At 35.9% G+C, this 24,774-nt stretch overlaps 1 protein-coding gene across 13 annotated transcripts in view; it reads right to left on the reverse strand.

Annotated features, from left to right (window-relative positions):
* RBFOX1 (RNA binding fox-1 homolog 1) overlaps window positions 1–24,774 on the reverse strand; it is a 1,436,581-nt gene that overhangs the window by 269,041 nt on the left and 1,142,766 nt on the right. Inside the window, exon 1 of one of the 13 annotated variants that reach the window (XM_075105342.1) lies at window positions 19,320–19,710. The exons of 9 other annotated variants lie outside the window; for them this stretch is intronic. In XM_075105342.1, coding sequence (XP_074961443.1) covers window positions 19,320–19,463 — 144 coding nt within the window. In that variant the 5' untranslated portion in view covers window positions 19,464–19,710. Of the gene's footprint in view, window positions 1–19,319; window positions 19,711–24,774 lie in introns of those variants that run through there. 3 more of the 13 variants (XM_075105337.1, XM_075105341.1, XM_075105335.1) reach the window with 3 other exon arrangements.

Below are 24,774 nucleotides of genomic sequence, written 5' to 3' on the forward strand. Positions count from 1 at the left end.
AGCCCTTTTTTTCCCCCCCCTTTCATTAAAAATTTTCAAGGAATTTCTGAAACTAAGAACTTATTTTAGAAATGAAAAACAGGAGAAAAGAACAAGAAAATAGATGAACACTAGTTTTAAATACGAAGTATTTATACGCAAATAAAACATACAATCTTATTTCTTTCATTTCTGCAGAATTTTGCTAAAAGACAGGTATTATTTATGAAAATGATTCTGCAGTTTTAAAAATTAGCAGCAATATAAGAATTAGTCACACTGGGCTGAAATCTCCCAGGTGATACTACCTGGATCATAGCTAAGAAGCTTGTATGATACACACCTTTCTTAAACTTGTTAATTAATGACTATTTTTGCACCAAAAATACAATCAATTATTTGAATTTATTAATGAAAGAAACTATAATTATTCTACACAGAAACTGACTGAAGCAGATGCCTAGTTTTGCTATGGTTCAAGGTAAAAAAGACTTTAGCAACTTCCCTGGAGCCACATTGCCTGGAAAAGCCAGATGCCCGCAATGCAGTCTTCAGTCAATCAATGATGTATGCTCTAATCAGATCCTGACAGAAGTAATCTATTTAGACTATCTTTCTGCCAAATAATTAATTCTTCTTAATGCCTATATCTAGGCATATATTCAAAATAGTAGATGGTTCTTCCAAATGCCATACAGCACCAACAAGCTTCAAATAATTTCTACTTTCTTCCAACATTGGCCTAATTTTCCCATCTCACAGATCATAAATAATACAGGTACCACTTTGGCACCCTCTTCATAGTTTAAGCTATGTCATATTTGATTCCTTTAAGTTCTTCTTCAAGTCTCCTGTTTTCTGGCCACATTTCCTATTGTCCAGATGCTCTCTATTTTCTCTTTAAGATTTCTTGGTGGTTTTCTGGTAAAGTAAAACCCATAACTGAGAGGATAAAGTAGTTTACAAGTCTCCTGGTAGTTGCCACCATCCACAGCACCCTTAGATTATTGTCCCTAAAAAAGTATTATAAGATCGGTACCATGCATGCTCTGAAAGAGAAGGTGAGCTGCCATTGATTAGCTGTCCTGCATGTCTTCCCTCACCTTCCCAACTGCAACTGCTGCCACTTTTGTAACTACTAGATTTGACTTCCAAAGAGTATTTCCATCTTTCTGCAAAAAAGATTTGGGACTAAAGGGTCTTCAAGGGCACCAGAAGCAGTATCCAGATTTGACCCCTTTTCTTAGCTGCTGACTCTATTCCACTCTTCTAAGCAAAGCTTGAAGTACATGTAGGAGCTGTTCCTGCTGAGTTCCAGTTCCCCAGCCAAGTCCTATTTTACTTAACAGCAGAACCAAAATGCAACATGGATACTGTACTGACTTTTAAAGTAGAAAATATCACATATACAAATCAAATATCTACTAATCTCATACAAGTATGGCAGACGCTGTCAGAATTTGCCAAGTCTATTAAGCATCTCAGTTTACACTAGAGTGTAGGTTAACGATATAGAAACTGTTTACAACTGGGACAGCCCCTCTTTTTCAAGGATGTGGAACACTTCTGGGATACAGCAGATTTGTTATTAACAGATTAATCTTCCGCACTTAAAGTTTCTATTTGTAAATTACACTAGTTCTTAGGAGCAAATGAAAAAGAGTTCAAGATGAACATGGCCAATTCTTTCAATCAGAAACCAACAATGTTTCAGTTCCACTGAAGTTCAACTTTCTAGTCTCTTTCTTTTAAATATACAATGGTGGCACACTTAAAGATTTCAGACAAATAAAGATAATTACAGTCCTGCTGACTATGACAGCTTCAGGCAGAATCACCTCATGCAAAAACTTAGTAAGCATATTTGGGAAACAATTTGTAGCCCTAGAAAAATCAAGGCTTTCACATTATAGGCCAATTGGTTTTACGTTATTTAAAGTGCAATATCTCAGCAAATGTCGGTCTCTGAATACATGGCCAATCCTTTTTCTGTGGTTTGACTAACTCCAAACTTTCTTTTTTATTGTCAGTACTGTGCCCTGATTCACCTGCTGCTCCAATATCTCACAGGCTAATGATTGCCTATTTATTTTGTGTTTCTTTTGGAAAGCTCCCGCAAAGATCAATTCTCCTTTCCCACTTTGCATTGCCCCACATGTCCTTCTACTACCTCAGAAACTACACAGTACTTGTCATCACCTTCAAGAGCTCACTTCAGCCTATCCCTACCCTAGCTACTACTGTGAACAACTGAAAGATTAATTTCCTCTTCATATTGCCTTGAGTATTATGCTCCTTCACCTCCTAACTACACCTAAAATGGCATCGATGCTTGCTCCTACAATTTCCTGATACCAGGTAAAAACTTCCAATAAACATCTATGAATGTTCTCTTTCAGCCCATAAAACCTCCTCTTGCCAGAATGCCACAGAAGAACATAGAATGGGGGAAGAACTGACTGCTGAGTAGCATGAGGACCAATATCTCTGTTCCTCTGCAAGTCAGCTATACGTTTGTATCATTCTTAGACAGTAAATTCCTTCTGATGAGAACTCTGGAACGAGGAGATCATCACCTATGACAGTAAGCTATGAAAGAACACCTACACTCAAGAGGTATACATCTATTTATCCTCCCTTTTTCAGGAATGTGTGAAGTCAGAGATGTTTACATAAATGGCTCGCCCTCTTCTACATCCTTAGAAACCTACAGTTCCTGCTTAGACTAGATTGGTAGAGATAAATATTTGTCTCCTGCTAGCAGGTAGAGTGATTTACCCTTCAGTGAGTCACAAAACACATTCACTTACTTAGGTGATAAATGTATGCTAAAGGGAGGAAGCAGGTTAAAAAGATGGAGTTAAGAGGTGCCTCTGTGGCTAGACTTCCCTTTGGCTACCACAGAAACATAAGGACTTATCATCTGTAGATATCATAGTAAAAAACCAGAGAACAATCTGTAAACCACTACTCCCTGAAAACACACATAAACAAACAGCTACAGGTTTTGACTTTTCTGTGTTTTCATGCGAATTAGATTCTGAATCACACCCAGATTTGTCTTTTTGTCCCAGCATTCACATCAAAATTAAAGCAGGATGAATAAAAACTTCAGTTATTTAATGTGCTGGGCACTGAACTAGGAAGAAGGATAAATTAGACTATGCAAGAAGTCACATAGAAAATCATCTTCTGAAGATACAGAAAGTGGTGCAGTACACATGGTGATGCAAGCCATTTGGAGGGCAGCTCCTTCAACAAGCAGCTCTGTGGCCCTGTACAATTCTATTTGTGAAGGGAGTTTCTCTGTCTCCTATTGTCCTGGATCACTCAGAGAAGTTAGCTGCAGAACTGGAGGAAAATACTACTGCTTTAACTACCAAGAGTTGATTCTGACATGTGTACATTATTACTTATTCACAACACCGAAGATACATTGCAAAGGTCTTCACTACGTTTCTTATGTCTTGGTAAGCACTACGTTGTTTTGCTTTTCTTATGGAGTTCCGTATTGGCTGGATAATGTACCAAAGCAGTTGTATTTTCACTGTTGGCTGCTTTGAGAACAAACTCTTTCCCATCTCCAGGCTACTTCAGATATCTTTCACTACTCTGTTCTTGAGTTTATCTGCCATTTCTTAAAAAGTTGAGATAAGCCTCCAATCTATATGAAGTTAAGCAGTTTTGAAAATTTTGCGTGAAATGTAGAACAGACACTTCCAAGATTTCATGCTTGTTTGACATCATTCAGTTACATACCCGAGCGACTGAAAGTGACATACATCCTTCAGTTGCATAAATGACAAGCAGTATCACATATCTTTATTTTTAAAATGTCAGGCTATATATATATGTATTTTACAAAATATGTATTACTATAATACTTTCACATATCTCCCCTAATCTCATTCATTTATTCTTCTCTTTCACGTGCTGGATATAAGATGCCTGAGAAATATGTATTTTTGCATGTATTTTGCCAACAGGTAGGAGCAGACTCCAATATTCCCCTTGGGGTACCTTCATTTGCAAATACAGACCAGCAGCAACAAAATATATTTTTCCTTGCAAATCAGGAACAGACTGACTTCTGATCAATATCCACTCTTAATGAATCCTGTTGATATACTGAGGCAATGCCATGATAGATCATCACCCATTCCGCACAGGATTTTTGCGAGTACTTGAGCACACAACCAGTCTCACTCAGTATCAGTTCATGGCCATCTTCTTTGTTGACACCAACATGCATAAAACAGGATCTCAGGTATATAACAGCGTATTCTAGAAGAGACAAGCCACCTGCCTGTCACTGTCACCTATTAGGCTTTGGTTGTGTGGAGATAATAGACAGCCACATAGTTTTATTGCCAAATCTGGTCAAACGGACTTCTGTTTATTGCTGTAATCAGAATACTCTGACTACTGTGTCACAGGAAGCTATGACTTCTTCTTGACCCCAATTAGCGCATTCATTAGTCATCAAAAGTACAGTTTTCATTTGCTTCCCTTGGGAAGAGCGGAATATCACTGTAAGGATCTCTCGATACAACTTCACCTCCTTAATACACACGGGTTTTGCTGACAAGTAACAGCTACTCATTCCCCTGAGTAAAGTTCATATTAATAGTCGCATAGTGAATCATGAGATGGTATTAAATCATGCCTTCTGCATGTATAAATATGTCACTCAAGCATCCTACTCTGCCAAGTGCAATGGCGTGATTGCAGAAATCAGCATAGGGTAGATATCCTAAGTGAGCAGGGTGTCTTGGAGAAATAACCTATTCAAACCCCAAAATAATAAGGACCCTACAGGTCTTTAAAGGGATCAGAGGGAGTTTCTGTTCAGAACTGACAAGTTTCATATTCTCCAGAGATGAAACATCAAGACTTGAAGGCATTAGATGTAATGCATACTATAATTCAGCTCTATTCAAGACATTGGCAATATCTTTAAAGTACTGAAGTTTAGACAAGAACCACAAGCTAGGAGCATCTGCGGCAGACAGGATTTGGCTGAAAGCATTAGAAGGCACAGTCAATATGAAGTTTGCCTCCAAATCTGAATACCACAAACATAAGAAAGCTTTTTCAATTTTATTGCTACTTCATGTCTGAAGTCAGTTCAGTCTCATAGATATCTCCTAATGCAACTGTTTGGAGACACACTTAATCCCATGTTCAGGAATTCAGCCACCACTCCTAAACTCAGTTTGATGTCTTAGAGGTAGCTGCTGTATCCAGCCAACAGATTACACAGCATAGCAGTACCTGCCTTTTCCTGAGATGGGTCAGATCTCTTCTGCCCATAGTCTGAGGGTCTGTGAGTGAGGCCAGGTCAATATGAGTGGAATTGCTCTGGTACTCTCTGCAGGCCCCTTCATGTAAACAGCTATTACACAGGAAAACTGATTTGAAAGAATCAAGTTCCCTGGATTAAGCTTCAACAAAGCTTCCTGGTAATAAAGTAAATAGATCCAACTTTAAAGAATCACATCATGTGTCTTCTTTCCTCCCCTCCCCCCAAAACCTCTTAGACAATATTCTACTTATTCAGTATACATTTCAGTCCTAAATAACTATTTACCAAACAGGTAATTTTCTTCAGCAACCACAGCAGATACTGAACTCACATGTATACTTCATTTCTAGTGTTATCTCTTACATCAACTTCCTCAGGATAATGTAAACATTGGGGATCATGCTACTGATCAGAATAACAGAAGAGAATAGGATAAGCACCAAAAACAGAAAGCTGTAATACTCTTGTATCAATGCCAGATGGCAAAAGCCTTTCTTTTCATCCACTTATCAACTTTTTTTACTTTTGGTTAATTCAATTGTATGTTAGAAGGGAATATAGAAAGAATGGCTTTTTCAATCTCACCTCCGTTTAGGTTTTAATCAAACTTTGTCAGTGCCCTTGGAGCATACCAGCAAAGGAGTGGTGCAAATTTGTGCAGAGGTGAAGGTCAATAGAAGAGGATTATTTCTTTTTATTGAAATCAGTACTTTAACTGACATGAAGGTTATTAGTTGGATACAAGTAAAATTTTATGGCTGCAGGAAATAAGACAAAGAGTAAGTCTCCACCAAAGACCTGAGAAGTGCCCAGTTCTCCTACACTGCAACATAGGAGGATCAGACACCAAAAATTTATCTCAAACTCTTTGACTGAGAGCATCTTACCTTTTCTCAAAAATTTTCAATAGTGATCTTTCCCTAACCAGGAGAAGTGCAACCCATGATATCACTTAGTAAAAAAAGCAAAACACCAAAATGAGTGTTAGTGAATACTGGGAACAAATTGAAAACAAGAAATGTAATATTCCCCTACGAGTTTTGACTTGTGTTGCTCAACAAACACAAACGGTACTGAAAGCTCATATCCTGTTGTTCCCACAGACATAACTTTTGCACATCTGGATTATAAATGGTACTACTGGAACATCTCTCTGACATTGCAATGACAGAAAAGTGCTACCTAGCTGCTCCTACAAAACTGTCAGATTTCAGGATAATTAATGAGTCAACTGGGACTAGTGAATTCTTACAGAAATGATTTTCAAATTTTTTTATAATTCCATCAAATTTTTTCTTAACAATAGGTCTCCTTCACAGCCTGCTTCCTTAGATGCTTGTGTAATCTAGTACTACAGCATAGGCGATGGAAGTCAGCAACCTCTGCTGCTGTCTACTAATCTATCTGTCTGACCATCTGTGGTACTAGTGAAAGAGCTAAGTTTCCTGAATTCTTATCACGTACTGTTCAGCCCTGATTAGCTCTTTAAGATCATATAAACAAAACTGAACAGTTTTGTGCTCCATAGCCCTAACCGCTTGTTAAGCTATGCAAATAGCCGGTGTCCACCACTATCACAGATCAGACACCACTTGCTGTAACTTATATTCCTTCATAAATCTGTGAAAATAACTTTCCCTTAGAGTTTCAGAGTTTATTTTCTGCTGGAAGTGGGAAAACAGCACTTGCATAATTTTAGTTCACGTAAGCATCTAAAATTATTCTCAAGCAAAATATATAAGAATATGATGATAAGAGAAAAACACATAGACTGTACAATGCATTAATTTTACAGCAAACCCAAGAATAACATCTTTAGTGGAAGTCAAAAAATTGTGTTGAACTATCCCAGCAGAAATTCTGATCCTGGTTTTCTCTCCCATTAAAATCCATCTGCATACTCGAAAAAAGCAAAGCCCATGAAACTGAATACTGTGAAAAAAAGCCCACACATGCTTTCAGACACCTGCATGGTTGGTTTGGTCGTATACAGACACATATGTTTGTTTATAATGAGCAGTTCCTAAGAGACACACCCTACCAAATCATTTAGCCATAAATATTATAGAAAAAACAAGCAAACAAAAAAACCCTACAAAACCATAGTTCCTTCCCCCGCCACCCCACAGCAAGTTTCTGGAAACACCTTGAAAACAAAGTTCCCTTCAAATAGCATTACCCTGGCATTCCCTCAGTTTTTAGAAAACTCTATTTAGAAGTTCCTGTTTGAGTTTCCATTTGTCACGTGTTTGTGGAGAGTTAAAACTGCAAGTATAATCCTCCAAATCTATTGAGGAGCATTTACTGACACTTGAAAGAGCAGATTTGAAATCCCCGTTTTACGTTCACATCTTTTGCTGCTGATGCACACGGATAGGTGAAAGGAACATTATGAAGCATTTCTAACAAGATCTTGCACAAAAAACCTGAGGTATTTTCGTTCTATCCTAAAAACTGAATGCCATTTTGCAAAGTGACATTTAAACAAGCACCTGAAACATCAGTCCTACATGAGTTAATAACATATATCTTTCTGAGCAACTATGCTTATAGTTTTTTCCTTTGAATTCAGTTCTTTATGTACAGACAAGGGGTAGTTTAGTTCATGTTAAAATTATATTGAACAACTTTATTTCAATGGAAAACCTGTGTACATAAAACAACCACATTAACAGCATTTCAAAGGCCTCAGATGTACACATTTAAGAAACAGCTATAGATAGCTGTAGCTCTCTAACTGTATACAGAGGCAGCTCAATAGTCTTGAAAAAAATTACAGACTCATGTTCTTCCTTAAACATTTTAACAGGTGACTTTCTGCAATAATAAAAGATACAGAAAGGTTAATTTTAGGATTTGTTCATCATTAGTGTCTAGAAAATTTTCTTCTACATTTATTTTTGAGGCAAAACCAATCACACGCTGTGTAGTTGGAATTTTTCAGTGATCTACCTCAATTCATCCAGGGAGAGTATAGTGGACATCAGTGTCACATAAACTTAAAACAGTTGACATTAAAAGAAAAAAAAAATCAAAACAGATAACTAAACAAGCACTCTTGTTTCCAATTCTTTTGTAGAGGAGTCAAGTTCTACAGTGTTGCCTCCCTGCTCGTACAGTACAACTTCCCTTGCAGGGGAGTACTGAGGGTTGTTCTACCGTGAGTAAGATCTGCGAGAGTGAAAACAATTGGAGCATTAGGCAATTGCCCCAGCTGATGCTCTGGCAACAGTGTAAACTTTTACTTAAAAATAATTCAAGTTAATTAATACTTCTGTAATCCGTATTACTGAAGTAGCTACTGATGAACTCTTAAATGAAAGTTAATAAACACTTCCAATTTTTTTATTAGCATTCACAACTCAAGAGCATTATTTAAATATAAAATGTATGGTGAAATCAATTTAACCCATATATTATGAACTAGAAATCATTATTAAATAAAAACTGCCTGAGATCATAAAATATTTTTAATGGAGTAGCAGTTATTCAACCAAAATCAAAGATTACTGTGCAAATACTAGACAACTAATTACATAATACACACCTTTACAAAATTACATAATATGGGTGCAGCTTATTTCCCTGTTTTCTTTTTGAAAAATAGATTGTTTAATAACCCATCAAAGCTATCTGTAAACCAAGGAAACAATAGAGCAGATGTTGACTGTTGTCTTTGCCTCAGAGACATAATTAAATACAATGAAACACTCACACACCCAAATAATAGAGGACGAACAAATACAAAAATGGTACTCTATAAACATAAACCTCATTTACGGGGCACCTGTCTTATATTAATCTGTGATATTTAAACCAGTGATGAAAATAAATACCTTCTTTTCCATCTGCCTTCAGACTATAGAACAGGTAATAAATAAAAAATTCCTCTCAGTCCTAAGTAGCTTTAACTTCTGCAATACTGATTCCCACATTGTTGACTTCCATAAAGCTAGGAGGGAACCATATTTTCTATTGTAACAAAGCCAGGACAGGGCAGCCACATTTTCTGTAAGCAAAAGCTACGTGAATCAATGACTCTGAATGACCCAAATAGACTAAAAACACTGCACCTGCTGTGTGATAAAATGTCTTATGATTCCTCTGGAAAACCAGATTCCCTTGAAGTGCAAAACATGTTCACTGCAATTATTTTCTATGCCCCTCCTCCCCGCCCTTATGTAAAACAGTAACGGACAGTAAAGATTAGTTTCCATAAGTATCAAACCAAGTGTTTATTTTCTAGAAGAGTGACCCATAACATTGTTTAATATTCTATTTCACATCTGAATTTGAGAGGTCTGTCTAAAACCATCCTTCTTTGTCTTCATTTCTATAATCAAATGTAGATACGTATTTTCCTTAGTAATATAAATATGGATCCACTATTTGAAAAGACTCATCATGTGAATTAATACAAAATTAAGTACCCAATCCTGAAGTTGCTATTAGGGAAAAAAGTTTTCAGACAAAAAAGAAAAGCAACTTTGAAAATTAACACATTATTGCAAAAGAACATGGAAGTGTATTTTTGCTAATAAAAATTATCCTGATTTTAAAAGAAATGCTTTCATAAGTGTTATTACATTTATTTTAGATAAAGAATATAAAATTGCCTTCTTTATTGCAAACACATTTTGCCTTTACATTTTATTTAGTTACTCCTAAGAAACAAGACGGAATATAATGTGATCTGCATCTCTTTATGTTAATAAAACCATGCTAGCCTCTTTCCATAGACAACACCATAAAGCATAAATACCAAATGGAAAACAAATGGAAGAATAATGCCACTGTGAAGCAAACCAATCAACCCTAAAACAGCTGAGATAGATCTCATCTAGTAGTTCCTTCGTTCTTTATAGAAAAGAAATGAAAATATTCCTAGGTGAATCAGATTAAAAAAAGAAAAAAAAAACAAATCCACCCTCAGCAGCTCTGAAAGGTTGTAAAGCACTAAATTCCTTTGATTTATGAAGGCAGCATCCACTGCATTGAGCAAAACAACTCAGCATGCTGGGACCCTTTTCCCTGAAATTCTTTTATTAACACAACCTGGCTCTGCTAGCGAACAAAAGCAGTGGTGCGGTGTGTGTAAATCATTAATACTATGCTGTGCAATGGCTGAATTTCCTGTGTAAGCTGGAAAGCCTTCCTGCACAACAGGGATTTTGGGGTTGGAATTGGCTGCTATGAAATGTACTTCATCATTCTCCATGTTTGACGCTTCCCAATAGCTTTGTCCTTTTCCTTTCCTTTTTCTCCCCCAAGCCCAAGAACTGCAATAGAAATTTATTGGATTTTATGTCTGCAAAGAAGGAAAGAAACAAGCAAGCCCATTTAGAAGTAGAATGTTCTTCCCCTCATTTAAAGACAGGTTGTGTTCAAGTAAAGTCTACTACTAATGAATAAATTTTGATTTTTTCAAATGTTTAGTTTCCCACTTCAAACTGAAAAAGAAACTGAAACAAAACCTACTGAAATCAGGGTTAGTCTTAAAAAAAAAAGAAAACAAAAAATCAACTATCACTGAAAAGGTGACTCCTCTCCAAATGAAGTAATTTTCCATTGGAACTTTTTTTTGTTTGGTTTTGGATTTATTTATTAATAAAAAAAAGAGCAGGCAGAAAGAAAGGCAATGTCTGGGCACAAGGAACTCCTGAAGATAGCTGCATCAGTGTTTTTAACTTTAGGTGTACCAAAAAAATCTTTCCAAAGAGCAATAGGCAATTTCACGTGCATGTGCTAAGCACAGTATTCTAAGTGGAACTGGAAAAGATAGCAGCAATGGGAAAGGAAAAATGTCCCAAAACTCTTCAGAAATTGCAGTTCCAACACTCCTGTAATTTTGCAGTGACGCACACTGAACTTGGATAGGGAACATCAAAACTACTTATCTTGCCTCTAAGTACATGCAATACGACGAAAAAAAAGTTGGATGTTTTTTCAAAGTTTGAAATGAAATAGCAAGTAGTGTCTATAAAATGTTCTGCACTAAACCATTCCTTTTGGGCCTAGACTAGAAATATAGGGTATGATGCAGAGAAGGTAATGCTGAAAAGCAGTCTCTAGCCATATGCTACCCATCAGGAAAAATGACACACATTATAAAGGTAACTAAGGATACAATCAGTCTTTCAGCTTGGCCAGAGCATGATTCCAAATGTATCAAGCATCAGCACCACCAACAAACAAATTTATCGCCACCTAAAGAGTAAATATTTAAGACACTTGGAATGCAGTTTTGCAAAAGTGAACGAGCTAAAGTCAGAATAAGGAAACATTCCAGTGTGCCATTTTACACTTATGCAGCCATCCAGCAGACTAAAGATTACAAGAATAAGCCTGCAATGCATGCAGAAGTCCCTCTGCATTACACAATAATGACATTCTGAACGGAAATAAATGAAGCCCCTGCAGTGCTATTCTGTCAGCTTTTGAAAGTAAATAACTTCGCTTCTGACAAGAGAGAGACATTTTTTTTCCTCCTCCTGCCACAGAGCATTAATTGAGCTATGCAGCCATGTAACATCCCAGAGATAGGACTAATACATGAGAAGGAAAAAAAGCTTAAGAAAGGAGGGGACGCTCATTGAATATATGGGATGCCTGACTTCACCCCCAGATTTTCACGCTAGCTCTGTCTTGACAAGATCTTATTCCCTCTGGTAGAACTTTTAACAGTTTTGGTCTCCCTCTGTAATGTTTACTGAAACTTATTTTGAACAAATACTTCACATGCACACTGTCTTATGAAAGATGGTGCCATTATGAAAACATAAGCTTATATTTTAGAACCTCTTATCACTCCTTGTTTGTGAAGAAAGTTTCATGCCCATAATGAATACCTGTAATTTTATTTAATCTATAGAAGGCTTACTGGCCACAGTAGAGATAATGAAGATAGCTATAAAAGAAAAGGCTATGGGAAGCAAAACCAAAAAAGCAGTCTTCAAAACCTCATAATAATAATAAAAGTGATAATAAATGTTAGTGCAAGTCAGTTAAGGAATTAAGGCAAGGCATGTCATAAGTATATACGCACACCTCACAAATATATATGAGATGATACTACTAAATTTATGCACAGATACCAAAAAAAAAAGCATATTCAACATGTCAGAGACAGGAAGACCAACAATTTTTGGTATGTTTTGATATAAAGGGTCAAAAGGTAAATTTAAAAAATGGCCTAAGATGAAAGCACTTGCATTCTTATTCATGAGCATCTGAACATCTTAAGTTTAAATTCTAAAGTACCACACACTTTCTTTTCACATCTGGGGGAAAAAATAAAGATCGGTGACTCACTGTGAACAAAAAATAATTTTTTGAATGCTTCAGTTCTTACTACAGTATCTAATTTTGATTCTGCATGTGTTCAACACAACGAAAGAAAGCAGGATCAAAACACAGTGAGATCTCCCCACAGCTGGAGCCTGCTATAGTGCAAAAGACCAAAGGCTCAACTACAACTAGTCAGGATACTGTAGGCATTAGATATGCTATTTTCTCTAATTAAATTCACTGGGCTGCTGCACTGACTGAGTAGGAGGGGAAGACAAATGTAAAAGAAGTCAATGGCGCTGCACTAGGCAACTCAGAGGTAAATGAGCAATGCTAGCAAAGAAATGACAGGAGTTCCTCAGGAGAGCTCTTGTACTACACATCACACTTTAAAACTGATAAATCAATCGCACATGCTGCCTTTAAAAGGCAGCAAAGCTTGAAGGAGTCTTGGAGGGTGTTGACTTCTCCTTTCCACTAACATTATTCTAACTCTATAAAGCAAGGTGATAAATTCTAGTGTCACAATTCTCATCACTTTCATTTATACGACCTATGAAATACTACAAAATTATTTTAAACAGAATATTAACATGATCATAGTATTAATTTACCAGTTCAGAAATACACACATTGAAAACAAAAAACTTCACAGTCTAGTATTGCATGGCTACTGGTCAAAAAATCTAAACAAACTCAATGAAATATCTACTAGTTGCCCTAAGAAAAACCCCTGCTTAAATAACCAATGCACACGTCCCTTGGCATAAAATACTACACCACGATTTTTCAGAAAATAACCATCCATATACATATTTAGCAAATATCAATGGATAGTGACAACTTACGAATAGCTCATGACAGAAAATCCAGCCATCACTTTTCAGCTGAAATATTTTAAGATGGTCAAAGACCCCAGCTATAAAAATGGTTCTGAGCCAAAAATAATCACCTGCTTCTGCCACGTGGAAGCTCCTTTGCAACTGCTCTTGCTCATACATTCCAAAGCTTCAAGTAACCTAACTCATTCTGGTTGATTGTGAGGGGGTTGTGTTTGGGGTTGGGTTCTGGTGGGGTTTTCTTTTTTTTGGTTAGGGTTTGTTTTCTTCTTTGTTTGGGGTGTGTGTCCGTGTTTTTGTTTGTTTTTATTTTTTTCTTCTATTATTTAACGAGAAGACTACTTAACTAAAGCACCTCCTCTACTATTGCAAAAGGAGACTGACCTTGTTTGACAACACTGTAGTTAAATGCCCCAAACTAGTTCTTATTCAGAATGAGCACTGCTATAGCACTTGATCTCTAAGCCACTTCTCATTAGTCTCTGGAAAACAACAAAACAGCTCTTGTTTACATATCTTTTGTCTCACATTTAAATTAGTCTTGAATCAGAACTAGAGTCTCAAATACATTTATTGGCAAATACCAAGTGATCTTATTTACCCTAATTAAGATAAACAGCACATCAAGACATCATTCCTTACTTCCACATTAACAGTACTACTACTGGATGCAACAATTACACTCCCAACTTCTGAGGTCACTTTCATTCATATACCAAAATTCCCTAAGACTGCCACAATGCCCCCTTAGATGCAAATCCATTTACATGATATTGTTTGTTAAAACAAAAAAAAAAAAAAAAGGAATTAGCGTGCTACAGAGTACTATAATCTATCTGACAAAGTACAGGTTTTTTTACCCTATACATGTGAATAAACAAGCACTATGTTTCTCTTGGGGCAGTGAAGCTGGTTAAATGAATCAGAAAACCCTGAAAAGATTGCCTACCCTCAGCCCATCAGCTACTGGACAATTATTCAAGGCCCAGCTGTAAGAAAAACAGATGGTGAGTGAGCATTAGTAACGTGGACTTCTTTTCACTCATGCAGTCATAAGCAGAGGTTGTATGTTCTCACATGAAAACTGCCATGAAATAGTAGACTGAGGAACAAAACTGTGCAAAGACTCCAATCTGTAAGCTAACAGATGCTTAGAATTTTCATGAGCTAAAGTCAGAATAACTGATTTTACAGGAGATCCACAGAGTGAGTGAGTACTATAAATGGACTAGGTAAAGAAAAGTAGTATTCTCATGATAGGTTTAAACAGTGTCATCATAAAACATCAGTTATTGAATTCAACTAACATACCTGATCCTTTGAAGACTAAAATATAAAATGCAACAGACACACTTAGAACTGTAACCGCAATGGTGGCATTCAGCAATTGATGTGCTTGTGCTCTATAAAAAAAAAGGTAAGCTGTATCCAGGAATTGTTCATCCATTTTAATTCTTTACACAATTTTAACAAAGATAATCTGTCCTAATCCTTATTCCATTATTGACACTATTGACTACATCAATTGAAAATGCAACCAAATAAATCAAAGTTGAATTAAGCCATGAAGAAAGAATGTGATAAAAAGTCTTTCAGACTCCTATAAATCATCAGATCCAGAAGCATGACATAAGTAACTGAGTGGGGAATTCAGCTTTTCTCCATAGTCATAATGCTTAAGGCCCAAATAAAATTACACTAATTTACCATGTAAGCACTAATGGAATAGCTGAGGTAGAGATGGAGGGTTTGTTGATTTTTGTTTTGTGGTTTGTTTTTTTTTTTTGTGGTGGATTCTTTTCATCACTGATATGAGAGCTGTACCATGAACTACTTTCTTGTTAAAGACAGAAAAGGTTGATATTGAAGTTTCAGTTCGATTGTTTTCAATCTGTGAATGTCCACTCTGAGCAATTGCTCCATTTAAGAGGAATTACCCTTTGTACAAACCACTTCAGTATTTAAAACAAAGCACATTTATCATCATTAAAAAGAAAAAAAAATTACCAATTTTAAAATAATGACAGCAGCACTGTACACTGTGACATGGACTATTACGTGATGTTTCAAAACAACAGCTGACTTTGTTACTTTACCCAGAAAATACCAACTAAATAACCCTATGTCCAGGCCAGCATATATCATAGGGAAATCTCAGTCAACAGAACTATGCCTCCATTAATATACGCTAAACCCCAATTTACAGGCAGTCAAAATATTGCTGCAAAAATTACTTCATGCTAGCATTTGATATAAGCATGTGGTCAGAAATTATTCGTTGCACTGGTGTCTCATATTAAGGAAAAGGAGAGGAAACAAACGTATTTAGCTGTTTCTAACACCATAAAATATTACCCAATGATAGGGTCCACTACAAATCCAAGTTCCCTTTTGCTGTATCTTTTAGTATTGACACTAGGTAAAATTCTAACCCAAATTCATCTACACATTTGTGGTTGTCCCTATTTTATAATGACACAGTAACAACTTCCAAATCAAAACCATATATCCTCCTTCTGTGAGCTGCTGCCACTGATACAGTCATTTTGATTTTAATGTTGTATAAAAACTCTTTCTGGATTTCTAAAGTTAGAAGCATCTTAGTACGAGAACTTCCAAATAATTTTGGACTATTTCAAATAGCTTAACTAACTCAGAAGCAGCCTTTAGTTTTTGTTGGCTTTTTCAAGTGAATATCTTATTGACAGTTAATCCGTAATGTAAACTAGGCCTCTGTAGCTTATTTTCAAATTATTTAAGTAAAGCATCCTGTATGTTTTTAAAAAAATAGTTTCCTTACTTAGTCCTTAAAATATTATATATGTGCATAATCTGGAAGATATCAGAGCAAATGCTTAAGTTTCTAACACTGGGCAAAGTATTAGAGCGCTTCTGTAGGTACACTGTGGAAAACAATTTATCCATTTACACTAAACAAACTGCCTAAGCAGTGTTAGTTTAATAAATAAATAATGTCCAATTTTAAGTGACTACCAAAACACAGATTTTCCCAAATGATTAATACAGCTCCACAGAAAACCACCATCCTCATGGCTACAAAAAAAAAAAATATTTATTGACAGGAAGTTTGCCCATCTTGAGAAGAACATAATGCCTTTCATAGTCTTTCAGCAAAGGCATATGTGATTATAAAACTTAAATGTGACAGAATACTAGCATATTTAGCAGACACACACAAAAAGAGAGAATTAATTTTTTCATAGATTCTAAATAGATAGTAAACTTTAACAACTGAGAGCTCAGTTGTAATACAGATGTCTGAATTCATTTTACCTGAGGTGCAAGTAAGCAGACATATCTGAAGTGCAATTTTTAGAGTTAAAAAATACTCTTCTCAACAGGTTCACATAATGTCTATATACTGCTAGTCACAGGGTCCACAGGCAGGGGGGGATCACTAGTTATTAAGTTGCCAGATAAAGCTTCTAGGTTACCAGTATAATATCAACAGACAACTTTATAGAGCGAGGAAAACATTTATGGTTTCACTGAAATAGTGATATTTGCACTAAATAAACAAACCAGGTATTTTTGTATGTTTGCTAGAAATTATCAGATATGTTAAAATAGAAAAAAAGCCAAGTAGACTGTAATGGTTAAAGTTAATTAATGTTTTTCAAAAATATAAAACACTTCTTATCCTTTCCTGTTTAAAACCAGAACCACATTATGTTACCTTCTTAGGTAATGTCATCACAGTACTATCTTTCTGCTTGAATCATTTTGAGATAAAGTAACATCGTTTCTAAAGAAATACTTAACCAAATAGAGAAAATAGTATATAATGCACCTGAATTAAGATCATAATTATCTGACTCTCTAGGAATCCAGAATAACTAAAATGCCAACCTGCAATCAAAGGAAGCAACAAGCACAGAATTTTGAACCTGCCACAATTATCATCAGGACTTCAGATTACTTTTTAACTTATATATAATTGTTATTAGTAGAATCAGAATGACTCTACACTGACAATAGGATTAACCAGATGAGAAAGCCAACACTTCAAAAAAAAAAAAAAAGATACTCTCAGTGTGGCAGTTAATCCACTTAAAGAGTTAAAAATTATCCGCTAGATATAGCACTTTGTAAAGTGCATTAGCAATCACTTCTCATCTTTCTCTCAAATGGAACAGATGGAATTGAATTCACTGTTTTAAAGTAATCATTATGGTTGCACAGTTTCTTAAACCTTAAAGCAGTGCCATACGATAGATGTGTTTGCATAATGATACTGCAATAGCTCACACAGGAAGGTTATTATAGCACCTAACCTCGTCTTTATGTTGTCCTTTATCAGCTCCTTGTGTGGCCATATTGACCTCTCACCTTAATTCACATTTTTCCTTTCAAAAGCTGGAACTTCAACACAAAAATTGTTGTCTTGCAAACTTAAAGGAACAAATCCAACAAATACAGGAATACATTTTGTTTACAACCAGTAAGTGCACAAGCCACACTGGATCATTAAAGCTGATCTATAAATGTAATTTCCAAAATGTATCCAGAACACAGAACTAATAAAAACACAGATTTTAATTATGACATGCAATTTAGTTAAATATTAAATACATCATATTTATCTGATGCAAATTTTAATTGCAGACATACGAATCCCTCCCACATGCATGTATAATCTAGGGCGTATACAAGAATCTTTTATTATGCACTCCCATGCTGTAAGTCAGAAATGGTTTATACTGCACTATTGAAGAAAAAAAAAAAACCAACAAAACACTACAGAAGGGTTTATATCCTGCAAATAAAGTTCTCTTCTTTCAAAATAAGCTTTAAATCTATTTTATTTAATCTTTAGGAACAAAAAGAAATACTGTAAAACATCTTTCAGGCATTTGTAAATACAGAAATAAAGTTAGAGACTGTTTCAAGAGAGTCAATATCCATATAAACTACTGTAGTGGAAGTTGGAAGAAATGCCCCTGTTTCTTACAGTGGGCACAAGATATTTTAACCCTGAAGTTTCAGCAGAAAGTAAGAGAATAAAGAGGATTAATCATTTTTGTATGATAACATATTTCTGTCTTGGCTCTACACACTTACTAGATGACTCTCTATAACAGTGGACTCAGGTATAAAACAAAGCAGTAGAATACAATTATGATTCTAAAACACTAGTTTAAAAAATGTGTTATTATCCAGTTATTTATTTACTGTTATATCAGAGAAAGGGTACCAACTAGTAAATAATCTGGGGAAGATTAGTACGTAGAAATACTTAAAAAAACCCCAGAAGCAAAAATTATATGAAATTAATTTTTAAAATACCTTAAATAGACTAGAAATTGGTATCATTTTGCTGATACCAGAACATTTTTTAAACCCATTCCAATATACTTCCGTGACAGAAGTATTAATTCTGCACAGATATAGCTTTATAAGTCTTTCTCTTTAGTGAACTAAAAATCAGCTTGATTTTAATCAGCAGCATGTTTCCACACAGACTTAAAATTCCTGGCTTCAAAGAAAGCTTAAACAAAATTGCCATTGGGCACATTTGCATTAGAAGTATAATTTATGCCTGCCAGTGAATAAAGAGCAGTCCTTTATGGCTGAAACTCTGCTACAGTAGCCACAAGAAATGCAGTCAAAGTACTGTGTTAAATATCTGTAAACAGCCTCAATAAAGACATTGCAAAAAAGAAAAAAAAAAAGAGAAAAAAGAAGATATGCCAAAGCTTGATGCTCTGTTAAAACATATTTTCTATTCACTCTCACCATTCTAAAGTGCAGACACAACATTAACTCCACACAGTGGGAGACATTTATACAGTCTATTCACACAAAAAATACCTCCAAGATTACAAATCCCCCAAATGATGCTGGCAAAGCTTGGAACTATAGGAAAAGAAAAAGTTAAGCAAACTTACCTGCTGTAAGTACATAAAAGTCAAGGCACAGGAGAGCTGGGGACACATGCCCACATTCGGCAGTGCCACGCAGGTTGCACCCGTAAGGGGATGCTGCATGGTGTTGCTCTGAAGTCTACGTAGAACAAGTGAGGGGGCTTGCATGCAAGCACGTTTGCCCTATCTTGTCACTACGTTTTTTTTTTCCTTCTGATTATTTAAGTAAGAAGCAGTATTTCTTGAATGCCTTTTTTCTCCCAGCGCTAGAACCCTACATTCATTTGTCAGCCAAGGCAACTTGGTAGATTTAAACTACGAATTTTTAACAGAGAGGAAAAAAGAAGATACAGCCTGCAGCCTATTGATGAGCAAATGGAACTTCCTCAATGACAGAGAGAGCTGAAGCTTGTCTCACAACAGTAGCTGCTGACTAGTAGAGAGAGAGATTGACTCAGTGAGGCTCAGTCGGCTGGTGCTGATGCTGCACAGCTTCTCATTTGTCAAATGGGTCCTAGGGCAGGGTCTTTACCACTCACCAAAATTCAAATACTGCATTTTAAAAATCCCTGGAGAGGATAGGGAAGGAGAGAAAGTGAGTGTGCTGCATCACAGGCATCCATGAGATCTGGGCAATTAGTGTCATTGCCCAGCTGGGACTGAATGCCTGTTATGATTCTGCATGCACACATACACACACACACACACACACTTTTTCCTCCCAAGACTCTCACCTGACATAAAAAGGGCTTTCCCCTTCTAAGAACAAAAGTATGAAGCACAAAGTGGGGAAGGGCAAGAATTGTGGAATCCAGAGGATTCCAGCAAATATACACTCCTATCAGTAAATGAGCTTTTTTAAAATAGAGTAATTTCATATCTAAATTTTATTCACCATCTAGTTTCTCAGAGAAGCCTATAAAAGCATTACAGCAAAACTGTGAAATATCAGTGTAACTACTGCAGCAGAAGCACTAGGAATGAAACAAAATTCTATGGCACACTGTGTCTACTTTACTGGAGGGAGGGGAGCTTGGATAAAGACTGTATCTTAAAATTGGTCTAAAACCCATCTCATCTAAAATTACAAATTTATTTGACAGCTAGTCCATCTATTATAAAGGACTGCCCTATCAGGTTACATGGAAAAATTACATTTGCAATTTTCAGAATTTAATGTTTACATTTTACTTGGAGTGATACCTCAAATTAATATTCCACTCTTGCAGGCTTTTTCTTTTTTCCCCTTTATTTTATGGAGTAATAATTATTCATTAGTAGATCTAGTTAGTCTTTATGTAATAAAGTAGGATGTGATCTGCAAATCAAATAATTTATAATACAGCTTGTCCTTGAGGTCCTATGTTACAGGTCTTATTTTTTTCTTAGATACAACTCAAGTATAACAGAAGATACTACTATTTTTAATTAGAATTTCACAAATGAATTAAATATCAATTCTTCAGCAAAGGTCAAACCTCAAATCAACACCTGAGGTTTAAGGAGTTCCTTTTAAAAAGACTGCAGAAGATTTTAAAATTACCTATTTTAAGATATCCAACTCCCACAAAAACATATCTTTTTTTAAGAGTTAATGTTAACAATAAATAACCCACATACAAGAGAAGTCTATTTCATCAACAGCGTTAACTGGTTTGATATTAAGATCTACCCTTAAAAACAAACAGTCCCCACTTAATGGGAAACAGATACGAAACATGTCACTGCAACTCAGGTACTGAACTAAAAAAAAAATATTCTTTTTCATTCTACATGTGCGCACACATACCTGCACCCACACAAGCTTCAGGAACTGATTTAGATCCACTACGTCTTCTTCATGCAAAACCAAAAATTTTCCAGCAGAATCAGTTATTACATAATTTTCTCTCTCAAAAGCAGTCAATGTAATAAAACCAATATATTTAGAACTCGGCAGTCAACACCAAAACAATCATGCACAATCTTACAATACAGGGATTGGTTTTGGCTTAGGAAATATCCATGCTTTTGCAGTTTATCATGGACTGATCTACTAGAACAGCCCAGATTACTTTATCACACACAAAAAAAACCCAAACAAAAAACAAGCCATCAACAAAAAAAAAACCCACACGCTACAGAGGAAGAGACAGCAAGAAGGAGAAACGAATACTCTCTATGCCCTTTCTCCTTTTTTCATTCTTTTCCTCTGCCTTAAGCAGTCTCCTGTTCTGACAGGAGGATGTCATGCTTTCCTTAATTTTTTTTTTTCCTAGCACAGAAAGGCTGTTAGTCTGCAAATGCCCAAAGCTAATAGAATTTTCCCGTCAGCTCATTTTCATATGAAATACCATAAATAATACATGGTACTTTAATAAGACCTTATCAGAATGTTTAATGAAAAACAAATATGTTATGTAAGGAGGCAAATAATCAACTCGTTCCACATTATGTGAAAAATCAAAGGCAGCATGCTTCCTAGCCAAAAGTCTAACCAATTTCCCAAAGTGAAGTTCTGGAACATGGTGATGATCAAGCAAAGTTTCTTTTGTCTATTGCAGTATTTTACAGCTAAAAGGGCATCCATAACACAGATTAAACTCTCAAAAGAGTTAATTACTTCAAGAGAATTTCATAGTGTAAATGTAGCTAATATTAGTAAAAGTAAATTTCTCGTTGGTCTTTTATGCACAATTTTCACACATTTCAAAGCAAGAAAAATATGACCCACAAATACTATTACATGTCTATGGTCATATTATTAAAACAAGAACATCAATGTTTTAACTATCCAAATAATCTGTACACAGAGAAACCGTAGATATACATAATTCAGTAGTGTAAGAGAAAAAAAAATCTTTAGCCTGATATATACTACTTCAAGGGATACAGGGGAAAGTCATTACCAGTTTTCATCCCTTCCAAGGATAACTTGTCATTATGTCTTAAAATAAAGGTAACAAATGTTTCATTTTTATAAAAATAAAATCAATGTCTCTAAAGCCATTTCCTTGTTTATACACTCTCTTCTACCAAACCCAACCCATCAATAATAACCACATTCCAAGTTTTGGCTATATATACAATAAGTACCACCACAAATTTGCCAAAGGTATGTGAATGACTGCACACAACCTGACCTTCTATCCTCACGCACAGTGATGGTATCACTATAACTACTATGCAATTTCACAGAACAGCATACATCCCATCAATATCTCATCTGCAATTTAATTTTTCCCTTATTCTACAGAAATCAATGTGTGCAATTGCAAAGCCCACTTTACCTACAGCCTCTTCCAGTTGCTTCAGTGCTGCTCTGTTGGATCAGTAGCTGAACTCAGTTGCTGATATTGTCAATTAGATATCAATTAACAACTACAAACCTTTTTCAAAACAAAGGGTGGCTACCAATCTACACAACCCAAATCAGCCTCTGTGGGAGTTCAATTAGAAATGAAGAAATAAAAAGTTCTTCCACAGTCATAATAGATCCATCTGAGGTGCGATACCTACTATGCCACCGAGAGAGGCAACACTCCCTTTTTCAGCCTATTTGGATTGTCAGCGTCACAGTATATAGCACAGGCAGAGAACTTGCAGATATGCACCGTCTCACCCCATCCAACGAGACTGCCATTTAAAAAAATACCAACAGCAAAGCACTGATCAATCTTGAGTATGCAAATAAAAACATGAAATCAAAGAACCTCTGATACAAAGCAAAAAGACCCAACAGCGTTTCTCACCCAGCTGACACACAAATACCAAAACACTCTTCACAACAAATTCAGTGGATGACTTGATCTGGTAGTCACCTTCTACTTCTCAAAACTTAAGTTCAAATTTCACACTTACAAACGTTCAGCCTAGAAGTTAACCTTTAGAATTACTAGAACAGACTGCCTAATCAGTCAAACCTTTCCCATCAAGTACAAAAAGATCTAAAAGAGATCACCTGCAAGACCACACATCACTTTACACTTCAAAGTTGTCTCAGCAGTAGCCTACACTAACAAGTTTACACATATAGAAGGCATACAGTATTATAAAGTTTGTATGCTCCAGACATCAAGCATTTAAAAAAAAAAAAATCACAACTGTGTATTTCATTATCCATGTGAAGAATGTCTTTTCTTCTCAACTTTATAAAATGGTTGATGAGGTATAAAAATAATTCAGGCAAGTGGTACAGGAGGTAATAGTAGTGCAGCCCTTTCTCTAAACACTCCTTTTCTAATACCACATGAACAAAAATAGTCCCAGGACTTCAAACCAGGAAAAGCAGCATATTATGAGCTTAAAAATAGAATGTTTTGTTACCATATTTTGAGCATTAATATCTTTGCCTTTATTCTACATAGTATTTTATTTTCTTATATCTCTGTGTTATAGGTTTTTTTTTTTTAATAAACTAGGGAAATATCATTGATGTTTTTAAATAATTAGCTTTGTCAAAAAGACTAAATAAAAGGTTTCCTGCTATTGTTTTCAGTTAGTGGGCAACATCTCATCCTTCCAATGATATTTTCTTGTCACGAAAATCCCTATTTCTAATTAAAGGTTCCTGTTAAGATTGCCCTTCCTCACGAGGTCTTTGCACAAAGATCAAGACATTACAGCGGCTCGCGCTTACCTCGGGCAAATAAGAATCACTAATTTTCTGTTTCTATTAAGCACTGTGTTATGGCTGTTGACTGATCCAGAATTTCATATCCAATGTCCACAAAGGCTCTATAGTACAGTTAACCTCTTCAGCACCACTTAATATATATTCATAAGCATTCAACATTAACTATTTAGATTTTTCACAACACAAGAAACCAAGAGCCCTTATTCCCACCAATGGGGGGGGGGGGGGGGGGGGGGAGGGTAAAAAAAAAGGAATAAATAAAAACCTTCATCCCTTAAAAAGTTAGAGACATTTCCAAACATAAGATGTATGTTCCTTGACAGGTCTTATTTTCCTGGCCTACATCTAGAGATTCTCTAGAAAACAAGAGATGGGGGGGTGGGGAGGATGGAAAGAAGGCGGGTCCCCTGATGCAATTTTATACTGTTCACACCAGTGTATCTCTTCGAAAAATCAGTAGATTTACTCGTGATCTTTCACTGTAGAAAACAAGGTTAGCATTCAAGCCTATAAGTCCTCTTTTTCCCCTCACACCCGAGACCCGGTCTCCACTCGGAGGGTTTTCTTTTCCAGCGATCCTTGCACAGCTATACCGGGAACTCCATCTAGTGGAGACGCAGGTTATATCAACCTTCGCTGAAACCAGGTATGCGGATACAATGAGATGTACCCGATTTTTGATGGTGTAACTGAATCTGCTATTTGTATAGTTAATCCAGGGTAGAAAAAAGTATTTTATCATCAGGAGCATTGTGTCTCAAAACCATATGCCTACACCTACCGCAACAGTCCACTGAAAGCACAGGATGAGGCCCCAAAGCATCTTCAGTTACTTTGGGATTGCCATTGCCCTTGCTCTCTTCC

This window comes from Phalacrocorax aristotelis, chromosome 10 (assembly GCF_949628215.1).
Source record: "Phalacrocorax aristotelis chromosome 10, bGulAri2.1, whole genome shotgun sequence".
NCBI classification, from domain to species: domain Eukaryota; kingdom Metazoa; phylum Chordata; class Aves; order Suliformes; family Phalacrocoracidae; genus Phalacrocorax; species Phalacrocorax aristotelis.